Raw genomic sequence first — 17,309 nt, forward strand, 5'->3', positions numbered from 1 at the left:
TTCAAAGGAACTATGAGTAATGGTGATCTAAATTACTAGTCTATTGCAAAGTACTTTCCACCAAACCTAACAAATTCAGCTACCCATTCAAAGTTGGGTGGACAGAGAGGTCAGAAAAAATATTGACTGCACCCGGGATCAGTCTTGCTCCCTTTGCGTGTGACGTGAGTGCTCTACCAACTGAGCTATCGGGACCCTCTTACGCTGCTTAATACAATTAGAAAATCACCGTCCCTGATCACACTGAGTAGAATCAGACCATTTGTTAAAAATTATTTGTCACATAGTCATAACAATAATAATAATAATTATCATTATTATAGTTATGATCATAAGTAATTATGTAAGAAAAAAAATGAAGTAAATCGAAATTGAGATTTAATCCTGGGCCATCCTTGTACAATGCATAGTGCTTACCATATGGCTTTCCATGTAGATAATCATTGGACATTCAATTACCTTTCAAGATTCTGTGTCAGACTCATATTTTCATTGACAAGCGTCTTATTGGTTGAAGCCTGTATAACCACTTTCTCATTCAAACCGTTAACTTCAGACCCCAAGGTAAAGTTCCTCTCTTCCAATCTGTGAGTGATGATAATTGATGAAAATTAACGTGTTTGGTGACATTGAAAATGCATGAGATAGGGGAGGTAGGGGGGCAAACAGATCCAGACAATAGGTAGCACATATCTGCTATTTGTTATCAAATATTATAGCATCATAAACACTGAGATCAAAATAGGATGCTATTCAACGATGCAGAAATTGTTTTTGTGACATAAAGAATTGGATGGAATAAAATTAATAAATTATAATTGAACAATAAGACACTATGATTCAACTGAACAAACATTGAATAAAGTCCAGGAAAATTGACCTGCATTTAATGGCAATTGTTGAAAGTAAATAAAAAATACTCTCCTGTTATCAAGAGTGGCCGAATGGTTAAAGCAATGCACTGAGACCCGGAAGGTCCTGGGTTTGAGCCCCACTACAGGCACTTTTGTTTTTTTTCCTTGGGCAAGATTATTAACCCAGACTTGCCTACTTGAACCTTTAAAAATTTGTAGTTTTTAAGAGATAAAATGGTAGTCGTTATAGTTAACTTTATAGAACAACAATTCACCCTCACAAGGATTAAATAACACTTCAAAATCCTTAAAACTATGTAGTCTGGCATCAATTTTCATTTTCAATAAGTGTTAATGACTTAGAAATCATAAAGTTCTGAAATTGAAGCCAAAACTTCATAATTCTACAAATTTTTCGTAGTAGTAGGCAGGTCTGTGAACCCCCAATTTGCTCACTTGGACAACATGGGTGATTCCGGTTGTCATCAGACATTTTGTTTGATGGATTATCTAAATTCCTTCATGGAATGCCTAGACCATGGTATCTATTGATGTAGCGGAAAGGCATTATTTTATTTATCAGAAACAGTGAAGTATTGAGAAGATGTTTGACTAAATTCATGAAATGATTGTAACTCCGTTTTGGAGAATGAAATTGCTGAGCTCTATAGAACTCTTGACCATGCTGTAGTTGGTTAAAGGGATGGCATGACCAAAAATTGTTACCTAAATTTAAGTACCTTTCAACATTCTGTTTTAGATTCTCATTTTCATCAACTAGAGACTTATTTGCTGCAATCTGTTTTCTCAAATCCTCATTCAGTTTGCTCATTTGACTTTCAAAGATGATGTTTTTTCCTTCCAATCTGTGTTTGATAATAACCAACAATAAGAACAATTATGTAAGTGATGATAACAAGAATGTTCACATCAACAAGAAAGAGAAAATTTTGATAAAGCTGCAAGCTGTACCAAAAGGTTGTCGTAAAATTTAGCACAAAAAGGCACAAAATTTAGATTATTTTTAAAAATCGAGGAATTATTTAGTCTTCAACAGTGTTTTTCGGGATAAAAAATGAAAAATTATCAAAAAAACAAACAAATAACAACAACAAAACTGTTTCAGCCACCATAAGAATAGCAGTGATAGCAATTTAAAGTGTTGAGATAGGATGGACAAGGTATAAACGTCCAAACTTTTTGACTCTTTGAGAAGCTATTTCAGTTATCATTTGGTGCTGGAGAGTCAATTTTGAATTATTTTTCATTATTCATCCCAGGGGAACAGATAAAAACAAAATTTTCCCACAGCTTATTTGTCAGAAACTAATATTTAACTAGTTTATTTACATATTAGATATTACCTGAGTAAAATTCCCGATAAAAAATAGTTAAAAGCAAGATGGACTACTCATACATAATATAATTTGGAAATTGTTATTACATTATGTTCTGTTGGGATTTCAAATTTATAATGATGATTCATAAAAAATTGTAACCTCAGAATTTAGATGGAAATTAGAATTTTGTATACAACAAATTCAGTGATGGTTGATAGCCAATGAAAATACAATTCACTCCACTTCTATGCCATAGTTGCCAACTTTTCAAAAAATAAAATAAGAAACGCCCATTTGCTCAGGATAAGGGGACGATGTATGCCCCCCCCCGCCCCTCTCCCCGCGGAGTCCAGGGAGAGTGCCCAGGCAATAATATGATAATAATACTACTACAACTAATAATAATAATAATAATAATAATAATAATAATAATAATAATAATAATAATAATAATAATAATAATAATAATAGTAATAATAATAATAATATTTAAAATTATTAGCAAAATCTCAGACTGCAAAAATCTTACCTAACACTCCCCTTAATTGACACACTAACCCAAACTCCTGAGGATGTGCGATTAAGTAAGCGGGGTCGATTGTATTGTCATTTGGCGCATGAAAGTCTTATGAATTTATATGATATATAATATATCTTTTAATTGATAGCTCGGTCGAGCATTCACTTCACATGCAAAGAGACCGTAATCAATCCAGGGTGTCGTTGAGATTTTTCTGACACCGTCCACCCAGCATTGATTAAGTAGCTTGGTCTGTTAGACCTGCAAGAAAGTATTTTACGATATCCAAAGGAGAGCTATAGTCCGTTTCACACTATAGAAACTTGGATAAAGTCTGGATCCACAGAGCTAATGGCTCTGAAGGACTACTTTAAATAAATAAAATAAAAATTATTGGAAATGGAAGATACACATTGTCCACATGTAGATTGACCTGTAAAGAGATCTATATTACCCTTCAACATTCTGTGACAGACTCTCAACATCATTTGTTAGTCTCTCATTTTTATCAACAAGAGTTTTATTGGCAGAAGTCTGTTTTTCCAATTCCTTGTTCAAATAATTCATTTCAACCTCTAGCTCAGAGTTGTTTTCTTTTATACTGTGGATGATAATAACCATAATGTAAATTTTAAAATATTTCTTTGTAAATATTGGCAATGAGAACAAGGTCAAGAAAAATAAAAATATTTTAAAAATAAAAAAAAAAGAGAAAAGAAAAGAACAGAATACATGACAAGAAACAAAAGGTTTTAAACTATTCATTAGCCCCCCCCCCCCCCCCCCCCCCTCCTTCCACCAGAAAAAAAACCCGAAACAAAATCATATACATAGAACCCCTATTGATACTTTTTTCAAACGTTGAATTTTAGTAAATAAGTGTGTAATTGAATAAATTATTTAACTTAGTAAGTTCATAAGTAAGTAGTTAATCTGAGTAAAAATTCCTGATTAACGATAGTTAAAGCAAGATGGACAACTTATGCTGATATAATTTGGACATTGTCATTTTTGCTTTGTTAAAATTTATTATTATAAATATTAGTAATAGTAGTGGTAGTAGAAGTAGTAATAGCAGTAGTAGCTGTCTTAGTGATGGTCGTGTATAATATGAAATATAGACGATGGGTAGCCAAGGGAGTCAGAGGGGCAAGAGATAAAGGTTGTATAATATTTAAATGAGGTCCAGTCTTCAGTTCATGTCATGAGGTGACAGGGTGTTATCAGTTCTACCTCTCTGTTATTTCTATGATGTTTGGTTGTGTGGTAGAACTGAAGGATGGCGATTTGGATGTCCTGCAATCCTCTTTTTATTATACATTAATTTCCAATGAACAAAAATACCCAACCCCTAAACATGGTTTATTATGGACAATGCATATTAGCCAAAGCTGGACATGTAACTGACCATGATTGAAGGAGGTTTTAAATTGACTTGATAAACCAAATAGAAATACAGACTCTTATTACCTTTCAACTTCCTCTGTAAGACTCTCAATATTCTGTTTTAGTTTTTCAATGTTATGTGTCATCCTCTTTTCCTCATCTACAAGAGTCTCATTTGCTGCAATCTGTGTTTCCAAATCTTTCTTCAACTTGTTTATTTCAGCCTTTAATTCAGAGGCATTTCCCTCCAACCTGTGGTTAACAAATTCACGATATCAAAATTTACAGTAGTGAGGGAATAAAACCATTTTGACAATATTCTAGATTTACTTTTCATTTCAAGTAGGAGACAAAGTAAGAAAATAAGTATGTACTCATGATATTAAGCCAGATATACAGGAATGCAGAATTGCATGTTTGCCAACTGTTTTTTTTTTTTTAATTAAAATAACTCAGGGATGCCACCTGGCAATTTTTTTTTTTTTAAAGCCTGAAAAATTGCGCTAATGTGTGACTCACACTGTGAGTAGGATTCAAAGTATCGAAGTGGAATACTGTTATAGTGTAGCATAGTAGTTAAACAACACACAAAAAATAAAAGTTAGAAATAATAAATGATTTTATTGTTATTTTTTGACATATTGACTTTAATTGTAATTGAATCAAATCACTATTTGAACTCAAAACAGAGGTTTTTAAAATTTTAAAAATCCATCAATAATTTCATAAGTTATGGGGGTTTTTTTCAGTCACAATACTTTGTATAACCCTTATGTATAGGGATTTATTTCTAAAGTGTACCTATTTTGTTTTTTTTTACTGAAATTGTGTCATAACTCTAGCATCAATCAAGATAAATCAAGGAAATATTCCTGTACATTAAAAAAATAATTCTAAGTCTATTTCGGTGGTCAAATACTGTATGTGTTATCGTGTTAGATTTCGGATATAGTTGAGTTGTTGAAGTTATGAAAAATGAAGACAAAGTTCATGAGAGAGAGAGAGAGAGAGAGAGAGAGAGAGAGAGAGAGAGAGAGAGAGAGAGAGAGAGAGAGAGAGAGAGAGAGAGAGAGAGAGGAATGAAATATAAACAGGATAAAATAATGTAGGAAAAAATTTCAGAGGAGACTGCAAAGTTAATACAAAATAATAATGTGCCCATATAACCATAAGTCCAATTCTTAGAAACTGGGCGAGTCCATTTCGCTTTAACGAGAAAGGGTGGGAAAGGACATCATTTGAAAATTACTGAATTCCAACGTATTTTCTATAATTTAGTTCACATGTCATTTCACAATATGAATAATCTAACAGAATAACATATTTTTTGTGTAAATTATTTTTTTTTAAAAATGTTTTCACTTTATTACAACAACCAGGCGATGTCACAAGTATCCTATCACCCCCTGCCATTAATGGGCTCGTCATGCCAACCAAATGTCTTGCAATCAGTAGCCAAGCAATGTATGTAAATGCACGTGACAGGTGTGGTGGAGGAGGGGTTGCTGGTAGATGAGTTGGCCTTTAGATGTCCAACGGTAAAAAGTACTTATGCTACACGTGTAACAGTTGGAAATTACAGAGAACTTATGCTAATAATTTACCCTGCCACCATGCACATAATTTTTGAAATATAGGAAACAGCCTCAAAAAGTAGATGATTTCTACCGGTAATGTAAATGGTACAAACTGATCTTGTACGGTGGATAAGGATAGATTGACCTCTTTTCTAATTGTACGCATTTTTATCAAAGGGTTTACCTGTTATTATTAATAGAAAACACCCATACCCCTCCCAGAGCACGTTCCACAATGGCAGGTCATTTCTGGATCAAATTACGTCGCTCAATTGTGATAAAAGTTGACAGATTTTCAACTAAATTGATAAAAATGCTGAAATTTATTTTGAAAAGTTCCGGCTTGCTTCGGATCATCACAACTGGAGAAGCCGGAGGATCCGGTCAAATTGCCAAAATCCGGATTACCTACTAAAACCAGAAAAGTGACATCCCTGCTCTTAACTTCCTCACATACCCTACAGACATTCCTGTCAATTTATTTTGTTATAAAATTGTAAGAATTTATCATTTTTTTGATGTAATGCACATTCAAACAATAAGCTTCAACAAACTAGTAATGACATTCAATATAGATGTCATATAAATATGTTTTGTGGGCTAAATGGTGTAGCAGTGTGGTCCTGGACTCGAAAGACAACCTAAATAAGAACTGAGGATTCTGCATAACCAGGTCTATTAGATCTGTCAGATTGTACCTTTGTGATAGACTAGTGTCCTATTATCCAAAGAGTTTCCAATCCATCATTATTCGTCTTAAGTACCTACTACAACATTACAAGCCTCAAGAGCGGATTGGGTTTATTATAACTAGAAGAAATTGCTTTGCTTTGGACTGATGCCCTATCTTGAGAGAATCAAGCAATTACTATATAATGCCTCAGAACTAGGGTAAACTCCAGCTCCATGAAGTCTACTTTATACGAATTACAATGTCGCCTTCTTTTGTCTCAAAGTGAGTGGTGACACACTACTGTAGCATCAAATTCCACCAACTCTCGATTATAAAACCTGTCATGATTTCGCACATGATAAAATTTAATCATGAGATTTTGTTTAATTAATTTCTTGATTTTGCCACTTTTTGGGGTTGAAAATTTGTAGCGATTAACAGAAATTTGTTGCAATAACCCATGACTTTTATATAGAATAAATTGTTTCTTGGACAATGTTGTAATTACGATTATCCGGAGTGGACTGTACATTGACAAAAAACAACTTAGTGTTAAAAGATTTCTTATCTCCCCTCCTTGCCACCCCCCAAAAATAAAATTTTAAAGAAAAAAAAATCCCATCATAATATAAACCTCAATAACAATATTTTCAAATGTAAACCAGCCATATAACTAAGTTCTTAACAAAGAAGTAAACTTGTGAGTAAGTCAATAAATCCAATAAATTTTAGATTCCAGTTAACAAGGACATAATGGACGCTTGCGCTTTGTTCAGATGTCTTATAGACTTCATAAACACTTTTTCAAAATGATGATCAAGAAGACCTGAATCGAATTACCTTTCTACAGTCTGTATTAGGTTCTCAACATTTTGTTTTAGACCTTCATTCTCCTTAATTACTGCCTTATTTGTTGAATTCTCTGTTTCCAAATCCTCATTTATTTTTTTTAACTCAGCCTCTTTGGTAAAATTGATCTCTTTAAATCTGTGGATTGCAATATTAAACAAATAGGAAAATACAAATATAAACATAATTAGAATTAGTGTGCTGTAGAAAAACAGCTTCAAAACTAGACAAAGTCCGTTCTAAGGAACATTTAAAAACATAAATGAAATTAACAACACTTTTTATAAAATCAATAGAATTGAAAATTTTCAGGGGCATTAACAAGGCAGACATTATATCTATTGTTAAAAATTATCAATTTGTCCATATATTAATGAACAGGTGAAAATGGGAACAGAAGAGACAATGGACGTTTCGGGTACAAACCGTTCGTCAGCACAACAATGAACAAATGAACATTTGAAGCAAATACGTAGCGGTCAACTTTTCAAGGAGCAAAAACAGAACATCCCATCGACTCAACACAGCACAGTATCATAATCATACAGGAGAGCATGCCTATAGCGGGACTTTTGGTCCAAGCAGAAAAATCCCGCTGTAGGCAAGTTCCCGCTATAGGAAAGCAGGGGAAAATGTCCCAAAAATATACATGACTACCTCCCTTGAATGTCAATAAAAGTAACGTGACCCATGAGCCTTGAAATGGACTATCTTTGGTTCAGTGTTTGTTTTGTTTGTTTATTTGTGTGGGTTTTCTTTTTTTGGGGGGAGGGGGGGGGGGGGGGGGGGAATGGGATTTAGGCAGGAAGGACTACGATACGAACGAGTGCGAGTGATGCGTATGCTTGAGCAGCAACAACTGCAATGAATGAGGAATGGCATAATAGGGCTGATCTGGATTAAATCAGGTTGCCCAACTTAATTAATCATCGCAAGACTGACCAATCAACGCATACAAAGAAATAGAGCGAGCTGCAAAAGAAGTGGGGGTAGACACAAGAGGCGTGTGTGTGAAGACACGAGCAAAACAAAGGCAGATGGAGGCGTGTGTGTTAGTCCTGGGTGGTGGTGGGAGAGAGACAATGCCAAGTCTACGTCACTCGCTGAGTCGCGGCGTGTGAAGGATTTAGCTGATCGATAAATTCTAATTATTGGCCCGACAGCTCGCTCAATTTTTCCTGCTGTAAGCAAGTTCGAGCCTTTCCTTGACCCACTAAACCCAGGCACAGGTAATTGAATTTATATAGTAAAAAAAAAAGCGGGGTTTGTGTAAGGTCCCGTTGTAGCAGGTGCCGCTATGGTCATGCTCTACTGTAATTAAATCATCTTCTAGGTGCCTATATAGTAATTACATAAACCATTTACCATTTCATATCACAGCGTAATGCCTGCCAATAAATAAAGACCAGGAGTTTGCTGGGGTTTAACTGCTACTTTAGTAGTAGCTTTTCCCCTTTTCAGGAAATCTGACGTAAATTCGGGTTTATCTGTACTGAGGGATCCTCTGAAATTGGTTTTGCTCTTCCTCACATTCACATTCATAAGTTGAGTGAGGGACGGTCAGTAGTCATAATATGCAGTGAGCACGCCTTTGAAACTTCAACACCCCAAGAGAATCAACAAATTTGCTTAGTGCAAACCACTGCTGAATTAAGGAAAGCTGAAGGAATTCCTGATCCTTTCAGTGCTATATATTTTGAATTCATACTCCAGTTTGTCCAGAATCGCCCCATCCTTTACAAGGACCAAAACACTAAACTTTCTGGTAAAACAAAAACCTCACTGAGCTGAATGATACACAACTTCTGTGCATACACCCCCCCCCCCCCCCCCCATCTCATCCTGTTCCTTGGAGTGTGAATGAAGCATTAGTGTGGCGTGGGTTGTGAGTAGAGAGCCCCTAGGGTGTGATAGAATTGATAAGGGCAGATCAGCGTGTGAGAGATGGGAACTTTCTATAAATTAATTGAAGATGAAAGATATAATAGAAATGTAATAGTAGAAGCAGTAGTAATAGAAGAAATAGTAGTAGAAATAGTTCTTGTGGAAGGATTTCAACATTTTGTGTTAAACTCTCATTCCCATCAACGAGTGACTTTTTGGTGCAAATCTTTTTCCAATTTCTTTATTTCGGCACCTGAGGTACAGTTCTTTTGTTCTAATCTTTTGAATGAAAATAAATTGAGAGCAATGAGTATATGAGAAAAAGGAGGAAACCAATCAGAGTGAATTGATGATTACATACATTTCTATTCACCTATTGTTATTCAACTCTATAGATCTAAAATTCATATAAAAATAAAATGAAGGGACAATATTTTGTTATTCCTTAACTTCCAATAAATTATAAATACCCCCCCATCCAACCTCTTAAAATGGTTTATTCAGAGACGCCAACTTTACATTTGGCTCACAGGATTTTCAGACACCACCCGTAGGAATTCCAATGCTGAAAGAGGAATTTCCGCACACAAGAAAAAGGAATTGGAATGGTATTTGGCATTGTGTTTACATATTGTATAGTTCTAAATAGATAACTGATTAGAACTATATTATGATACATAAACACATTGCCAAATACAATCCCAAGGTTTCCTTATTTCAGATGTAGTAAAGCGCCAAAACCTAATAGTAGATATTGTAGTTTTGGTGGTAGTGAGGATGACGTGGTGTTGGTTGTAGTATTATTGGTAGTGATGATGATGTGGTGGTTGTTGCAGTAGTAGAGTGGCAGTAATGATTATGTGGTGGTTGGAGGGGGGTATCCTCGGAACAAATTGACCTCACCGGAATTTGACGGAAGTTGCCCGGAACCCGGAATTTTTTGCTTCAGACCGGATTTTTTTCAGGTGAAACCGGAGTTTTGGCATCACTGTTTATTATGGACAATGCATATTAGCCAAAGCTGGACATGTAACTGACCATGATTGAAGGAGGTTTTTAATTGACGCGATAAACCAAATAGAAATACAGACTCTTATTACCTTTCAACTTCCTCTGTAAGACTCTCAATATTCTGTTTTAGATTTTCAATGGTATGTGCCATCCTCTTTTCCTCATCTACAAGTGTCTTATTTGCTGAAGTCTGTGTTTCTAAATCTTTCTTCAACTTGTTTATTTCAGCCTTTAATTCAGAGGCATTTCCCTCCAATCTGTGATTAACAAATTCACGATATCAAAATTTACAGTAGTGAGGGAATAAAACGATTTTGACAATATTCTTGATTTACTTCTCATTTCAAGTAGGAGAGTAAGTAAGAAAATAAGTACTTACTCATGATTTTAAGCATTTAAAAATGAAATGTTCCAGGTATGCAGGAATGCAGAATTGCATGTTTGCCAATTGTTTTGATATTTTAAAATTAAAATAACTCTTTTAACTTCCTCACATATCCTCCAGACATATCTGTCAAGTTATTTTGTTATAAGATTGTAAGAATTTATCATTTTTTGATGCAATGCACATTCAAACAATAAGCTTCTACAAATAGGTAATGACATTCAATACAGACGGTCATATAAATATGTTTTGTGGGCTAAATGGTGTAGCAGTGTGGTCCTGGACTCGAAAGACAACCTAAATAAGAACTGACGATTCTGCATAACCAGGTCTATTAGATCTGTCAGATTGTACCTTTGTGATAGACTAGTGTCCTATTATCCAAAGAGTTTCCAATCCATCGTTATTATTCATCTTAAGTACTACAACATAAAAATGCATTTTATAAACCTCAAGAGCGGATTGGGTTTATTATAACTAGAAGAAAGTACTTTGCTCTGGACTGATGTCCTATCTTCAGAGAATCAAGCAATTGCTACATCCATATAATGCCTCAGAACTTGGGTAAATTCCAGCTCCATGAGGTCTACTTTATACTAATTACAATGTCACCAACAGATGGGGCACCGACGATGGTGCAAAAGAAACAAAATAATTGAAAATTTGACTTTTGTTACTTTTTAACAGTCTGCATCAGACGCTCGTTTTCATCTAAGAGAGTTTTATTTGAAGTGTGTTGGTTTCCTAAATCCTCTTTCAAGTTGTTCATTTCTGCCTCTAACGTAAAGTTCTTCTTCTCTAGTCTGTGGATGACAAAAATCAATGGAAGTTAAATCTTCAATTGTGATGTGATCAAATTATGACAACCCCCCTCCTCCCCCCACTTCCCCAAAATTAAAAAAAAATAAATTAAAAAATCCAAACAAACAAACAATAATATGGCAATATCTTATAAACCACAAAACACAGTAAAATCTAAGTGGATCAAAGTAAATTAATTGTAAGCTTTTCATAATAATCATGCTATTGTATATGTATATCTGCTACCGAAACAGCCAGCTATCAAATATGGTGCCTTGAATATTGTATGGGAATTTTCTTAACTGCTGTTCTTTATCAAGAGCACCATTTTAGACATATTATATGGGTTTAGATTTGCAGGCTTTACAATTAAGTTATATACGGAACAAACCTCATAAAAAATTCATTAAAGCAAAGCTCTTTATTAAAGATTTGAATCAAATTTTTAAAAAAGTAGATTTAAACTTAAAATGATCACAGATAATGATACTCCACCTTTTAGTTCCTTAAGAACTTATATATTCATTCTCAATAAAACCCAAAAATATGTTGCCGGAAGTAACACATTTCTGGCTATAAATTCGTTTTTCAAAAAAAATCTAAACTGTCCTGACATTTTGAGTTGATACATTCAGTTTTGGTTGATCACTGAAAAAAAAACTTCTTTAAAACATTAAACTAAATTTTGATTTCGAATTTATTCTCATTATACTATCATTGTGACAATTAAAATTGTGATATAGTAAAAATAAAAAAATGAAACTGATACACTTACTTATACAGGCTCTTAAACATTGAAGGGGTCAAATTTTGGACATTGATATTAAGCATTGATGCGGCACTTTCTTTGCTGAGTTGAAACTGAACAACTGCAATATTAAAGAAAAAATTGTGTTTAGCATAACTTTAGCATGCTCTATTAAAAAACCCAACAATAATCATAAATCTCTTATTTCAACTTTCTGTGTTCATTGTCCTTGTCAGTTTCGAGAAGTGAATTGAAAACAAAACCAATTTAAAAAAGAAGAACCCCCCCCCCCCCCCCACAAAGCAACTAATTATTCACATGCTGCATTTAGATAAATATAGGGTACTCCTATGTCAAGGCAGCATGAAAGATTTGATACGTCAAATATGAGCAATGAACAACAAAGGATTCAATATACCGTGGAGTTACCATGGAACCTCATTCCTATTTATGTGCAAACTCCACCCACCAAAATTGTTTTTAAAAGAGTAAACAATCAAAAAATAATAATTAATTATCATTTTTAAAAGATATAATATCTGAAAAAAAAGAAGTGTAATCTAACTGATGGGTTATTTAAAAAACCCCCAAAAAACCTTTTAATAAATGTGTTCATTAAATAGAGCTACTGAGCAAAACAAAATGAGTATCAGTGAATTAAACATTAAAAAATAATACTTCATCGTTTAATCTTAACTGATAGTGATGTGACAGTATAAAGCATTATTTAAAATATATGTCATTTAGTGATGCTTGTGACAGAAAAAGGAAAGCATTTACTGTTCTTGTGAATGCAAAATGAAAATAAAACCTGAAATGAAAAAGAAAAAAAACCCCAGAAACCCCCCCCCCCCCCCCCCAACCAACAAATCAACTTTAAAAAATAAGAAAAAGAAAAAAGATAAAAAAGCAAATGCCTCATCCCATTTTGTCCAGATAAATTTTACAGCCACATTCAATAATAATTTTAATTTTAAAACAGAAACAAAAACAACTTTTAACTACTTCCATGCCCTTGCTCTTTAAAAAAAATCCATTTAGGGTGATTTAAAGTGAGCATAGTATAACTATTTAGACTAATAGTTAACAGAGCTCAAGTCAGTAAGAATGCAACCCTTTCCATATCTGTTGACCAGCTCACGACTCTAAGTAATAAATTAAGGAGATTTAATTTTGACATCTGGTGCCAATTTGTATGGACTGAGTGTCACCTAAATTCATGCAACTGAGCACATGTGTCAAAATAAGACATAATGGTGATTTTTTTTCAGGGATCCACCACTTGACCTGGCTTTTATCAGCGGAAAATTTCTGGGAAAATCCCAAAAATCCCGGATATCCTGAGAAGATTATCATCACTGAATAATTTTTAAAAGTTACTTTAGAGAGAAAAATGAGTGAAACTTACATTTTTCCTTCTTGTCAATACTGATATTATAGGCTCCGACCCCTGGTGTTTTTCCTGTGTGAAATATACATTTTGAAAACATTTATTTTACCATTAAGAATCAACAATGATAATTATTATATTTTACTTACATATAATTTTATTTAGGTAAAACAATCATGTAACATAGTTTTAAAATCAATTTTTAAAGATCCCCAAATGCCATATTGTGTGCGCCATTGGTATGGGAAAAAGTGGTATAACAATTTTTTTTCCGACAAAGACAACACTGTTAATGGCCAGGAATTTATTTTACACCTGAGTACAGTGAGATAATGAGAGTAAAGAGCCTTTCTCAAGGACCCAACTTTAAGCTGCTTAGAGCAAGACTGGGAATAAACACCATCAACACCAGCACAAAACAGGGGTGCTAATGAAAAAATATTCCAACTCCAAAAACCCAGATCCCAAATTTTTCCAAACATGAAAACTCCTACAATTTAATTTTTTTTTTACATTTAAGATGCAATATAACCTGGAATGTGATACTGTGAAATTTTGTCAACCCGGAATTCCGGACTGGGCCCAGAGGCCTGGCACCCATGGCACAAAATAGACTGCCATATTGTATTATTGTGTTAGTCTGCGACGAACAGCATTGCTTTTTAAATGTTCACTGCCTCTAACCACTCTTTTTTGTGAGAACCATCATCACAGTCAGACTTCTCACCTAGTGGGTTTGCCATGCAAAATCAAATCATTGAACTTGAAAGCCATTAATGAAATGAATAATTTAAGTGCATAATTATTTAAAATCAAATCAAATAGCCTAACTCAAATCAATAACTAAGGTTAATGAATAAACAGTGTGTTGACCTCAGTGATGATAATGACAATTTGTCAAAAAGGAGGAAAATCTATCGGCCCGTCGGTCAAGCCCAAATCTAATGCAAAAATAACATAGCTATTCATTGTTACCTAATATTACATAATATATTACTACTAAAACACATCTATTCTGATCATAACATACAAACTGTCAAGTAAATATAATTTAACAAATTGTCATTTCCAATTAAACATTTTAGAGCCCTATAATGCCACCCACTATATCAAGAGATAATGATAAACTTTTGGCCAAAAGGAGATATTTGTTTTTATACTACAAACCCAGCTAATGTGTGTATTACTGCAACCTTGTGGTTATGCATCTTATAAATAGGAATCTTTAATCAATTGCAAAACATCAAAAGAGCGAATTTAAATTAAGCCTTTAAAAAATTATAACTTCAAGCAGCCTAACTTACTGTTACAAGTGATATCTATAAACATAATATGAAGTTAAAAGGTTGGGCGACAAAAATAAATATGGAAGAGAGAGAGAGAGAGAGAGAGAGAGAGAGAGAGAGAGAGAGAGAGAGAGAGAGAGAGAGAGAGAGAGAGAGAGAGAGAGAGAGAGAGAGAGAGCACTGATTGATTCTTTTTTTTAAATTGGTAATTAGACATAAGTTGTAATGAATTCAATTGAATTCAAAACAAACAAACAAAACAAAATAAAGAGTACAAAGCTAAAGGGTACAAAAATATTAACACCCATTTGCTCCATCCCCTTCCCTTTCAATCATTTTTTCATCCCAAGGCCATCATGGATATTGTGCCACATTTGGCGCCAGTGTGTCTAGACCAGGGGTGAGAAAAAGGAAGAAATTTTTCAGCGCTAGATCAAGAACCATCCATGCAAAAATAACCTATAAATTTAAATTTCATTAAAAGTTATTGTGATGCAATCCAAAATGTGTCTCCCAGCAATTTCTGACATCACTCGGAGGAATTTCAAAAACTGAAAGTGTAATTATAACATGGTGGTTGTAGTAATGGTAGTGGTAGGGATAATGATGTGGTGGTGGTTGTAGTAGTTGTGGTAAGGATGATGATGTGATGATAGTTGTAGTAGTAGTGGTAGTCGCCACATACACCTCCCGTATTCACAGATTCACTAATGCCCACATCCCATTGTTTCAAGTTGACCAGAGACGCCAACTTAAAATTTGGCTCACGTAAATTTCAGAAACAATTCCGAACAATTTCAATGCTTAAACAGGAATTTCTGCAAACAAAATGTATTCTATTGAGATCTATAGTCATCCTAATACCCCTCGTTTCAAATCAAGTAAAGTTCCAAAACCAATTTATGACGTATAAAATATTAAAATGAATGGTAGGTGTGGTGGTAATAATGATATGATGACGGCTGTTGTAGTGGTGGCAGTAATGATAATGTATGTGGTTGTGGTGGTTGCAGAAGTGGTGGTGGTGATATTGTTGTGTTGGAGGAGGTTGTAGTAGTGGTGGTAAGGATGTGGTAGTGATTGTTGTCTTAAAGGTGATAGTGTTGTGATGATGTCGTAGTGGTGGTAGCAATGATGGTGATGATGATGATGTGGTGGAGGTGGTTGTAGTTGTAGTAATGGTGGTGCTTCATGAAATGATGGTGTGGCGATGGCGGTGGTTGTAGTAGTAGTGGCAGTGATGATGATGATGATAGTGGTGGTGGTGATGATAAGGTTTGTACTTGAAGGTGAAAAAAGAGAATGATGGCTGATGTGAAAAGGATATGATCCACTTTATATTTTGTTTGTTTGTTGCTTTAGGTCTCTTCCAACACAATTGAGGTTATATGAGAGACCGCTGAAACAAAAAACAAGCAATCTAACAAAAATAGTACAAATGTAAATCAAAATCATAACCTAAAGATATCATAAGCTAAATTATAAATAACCAAGAACAAACAGGCAGAAAATTTACAGAAAAAAAAAAATCCCCTGTCAAAAATACAATCACAAACCAAAGAAGCAGGATAGGCTAGTAAAGAGAAGAAGAAACGACATCACTATCGGATCGTACACCCATGCGAACATCATAGGTATATGATTCAAGGGTGATGCTCCCATCCAACCACCCGCGATCCACTTTATAGATTTAGGTTTGTCTGACAGAAGGAAAGATAGTGTGTGTTTGTGTGTGCATGTTTTGTTTGTTTGTTTTTAAGGGTTTACAGCGCTTGCAACACATTTAGGTTATATCAGCGCCAGTAAAAAGGATGAAAATGGGATAGTAAAAAATTCTAGAATTACAATTAAAGCACCCAAGAAAAAGTAAGACATAGGGGAACGGAACAAAAAGGGATCAGATGTAGATTCCAAGAGCATACCACCAATGTACTTAGTTTGAGATCACCTTTAAGTCTCATTCGGGCACAAAGAGGAATAGGCTCAAATGCTTACATTATACATTCAAAATAACAAATATAATAATACATAACAGAGAGATGATTTCCAAGGAAAAAAATATCGTCTACCCAAAACAATAACTGTGCATTTGACTGTTTCCCTTCCAGTTAGGACTCTGGTCAGGGCCAGGACAAAACCAAGTAATCCCATTCCAAGACAAAGACAGAAAGCACGTTGGAAAACAGATATAAGGGGATAGAAGACATAGTATTAGTATGTACCCCCTTGCTCACTATGGGAGGTCAGGAACCCCACCCAGGTGTGTGTGTGTGTGTGTGAGTGAGAGACAGAGAGAGAGAGAGAGAGAGAGTGAGAGAGTAGAGAGGGAGGGAGGGAGGGAGAGAGAGAGAGAGAGAGAGAGAGAGAGAGAGAGAGAGAGAGAGAGAGAGAGAGACTGCTCAAATTGAATATAGTGATAGGTACAGAGAGATTAAAGTGAAAAACTAACCGAGGTTAAAGTACTGAGCGAACTTTATTGTTGGGTGATGTGTTATTGTATCGATTTTAAATTTGTTATAATCGGAAATAACATTTAATTGAACCTGTTGATGTTGTGTGTGTGTTGGCAATTGTTAAGTCCAGTGAAAAAAAAATATAGGTTAAA

At 34.5% G+C, this 17,309-nt stretch overlaps 1 protein-coding gene across 3 annotated transcripts in view; it reads right to left on the reverse strand.

Annotated features, from left to right (window-relative positions):
• The window catches only part of LOC144971135 (uncharacterized), a 44,836-nt gene that overhangs the window by 21,958 nt on the left and 5,569 nt on the right, over positions 1 to 17,309 (reverse strand). For all 3 annotated transcript variants that reach the window (XR_013645073.1, XM_078911575.1, XM_078911574.1), the window contains exons 2-10: positions 13,437 to 13,490; positions 12,056 to 12,149; positions 11,157 to 11,282; positions 10,184 to 10,351; positions 7,191 to 7,337; positions 4,185 to 4,352; positions 3,169 to 3,315; positions 1,595 to 1,720; positions 460 to 585 (exon numbers count right to left, since the gene is read on the reverse strand). Coding sequence is in view for 2 of the 3 variants with exons in the window: in XM_078911575.1 (XP_078767701.1) it covers positions 460 to 585; positions 1,595 to 1,720; positions 3,169 to 3,315; positions 4,185 to 4,352; positions 7,191 to 7,337; positions 10,184 to 10,351; positions 11,157 to 11,282; positions 12,056 to 12,149; positions 13,437 to 13,490 (1,156 nt within the window). In the remaining variant the exon portion in view is untranslated. The remainder of the gene's footprint in view (positions 1 to 459; positions 586 to 1,594; positions 1,721 to 3,168; positions 3,316 to 4,184; positions 4,353 to 7,190; positions 7,338 to 10,183; positions 10,352 to 11,156; positions 11,283 to 12,055; positions 12,150 to 13,436; positions 13,491 to 17,309) is intronic.

Source organism: Berghia stephanieae, chromosome 4, assembly GCF_034508935.2.
Source record: "Berghia stephanieae isolate SIO BIC M18660-M18661 chromosome 4, UCSD_Bste_1.3, whole genome shotgun sequence".
Lineage (NCBI taxonomy): Eukaryota > Metazoa > Mollusca > Gastropoda > Nudibranchia > Aeolidiidae > Berghia > Berghia stephanieae.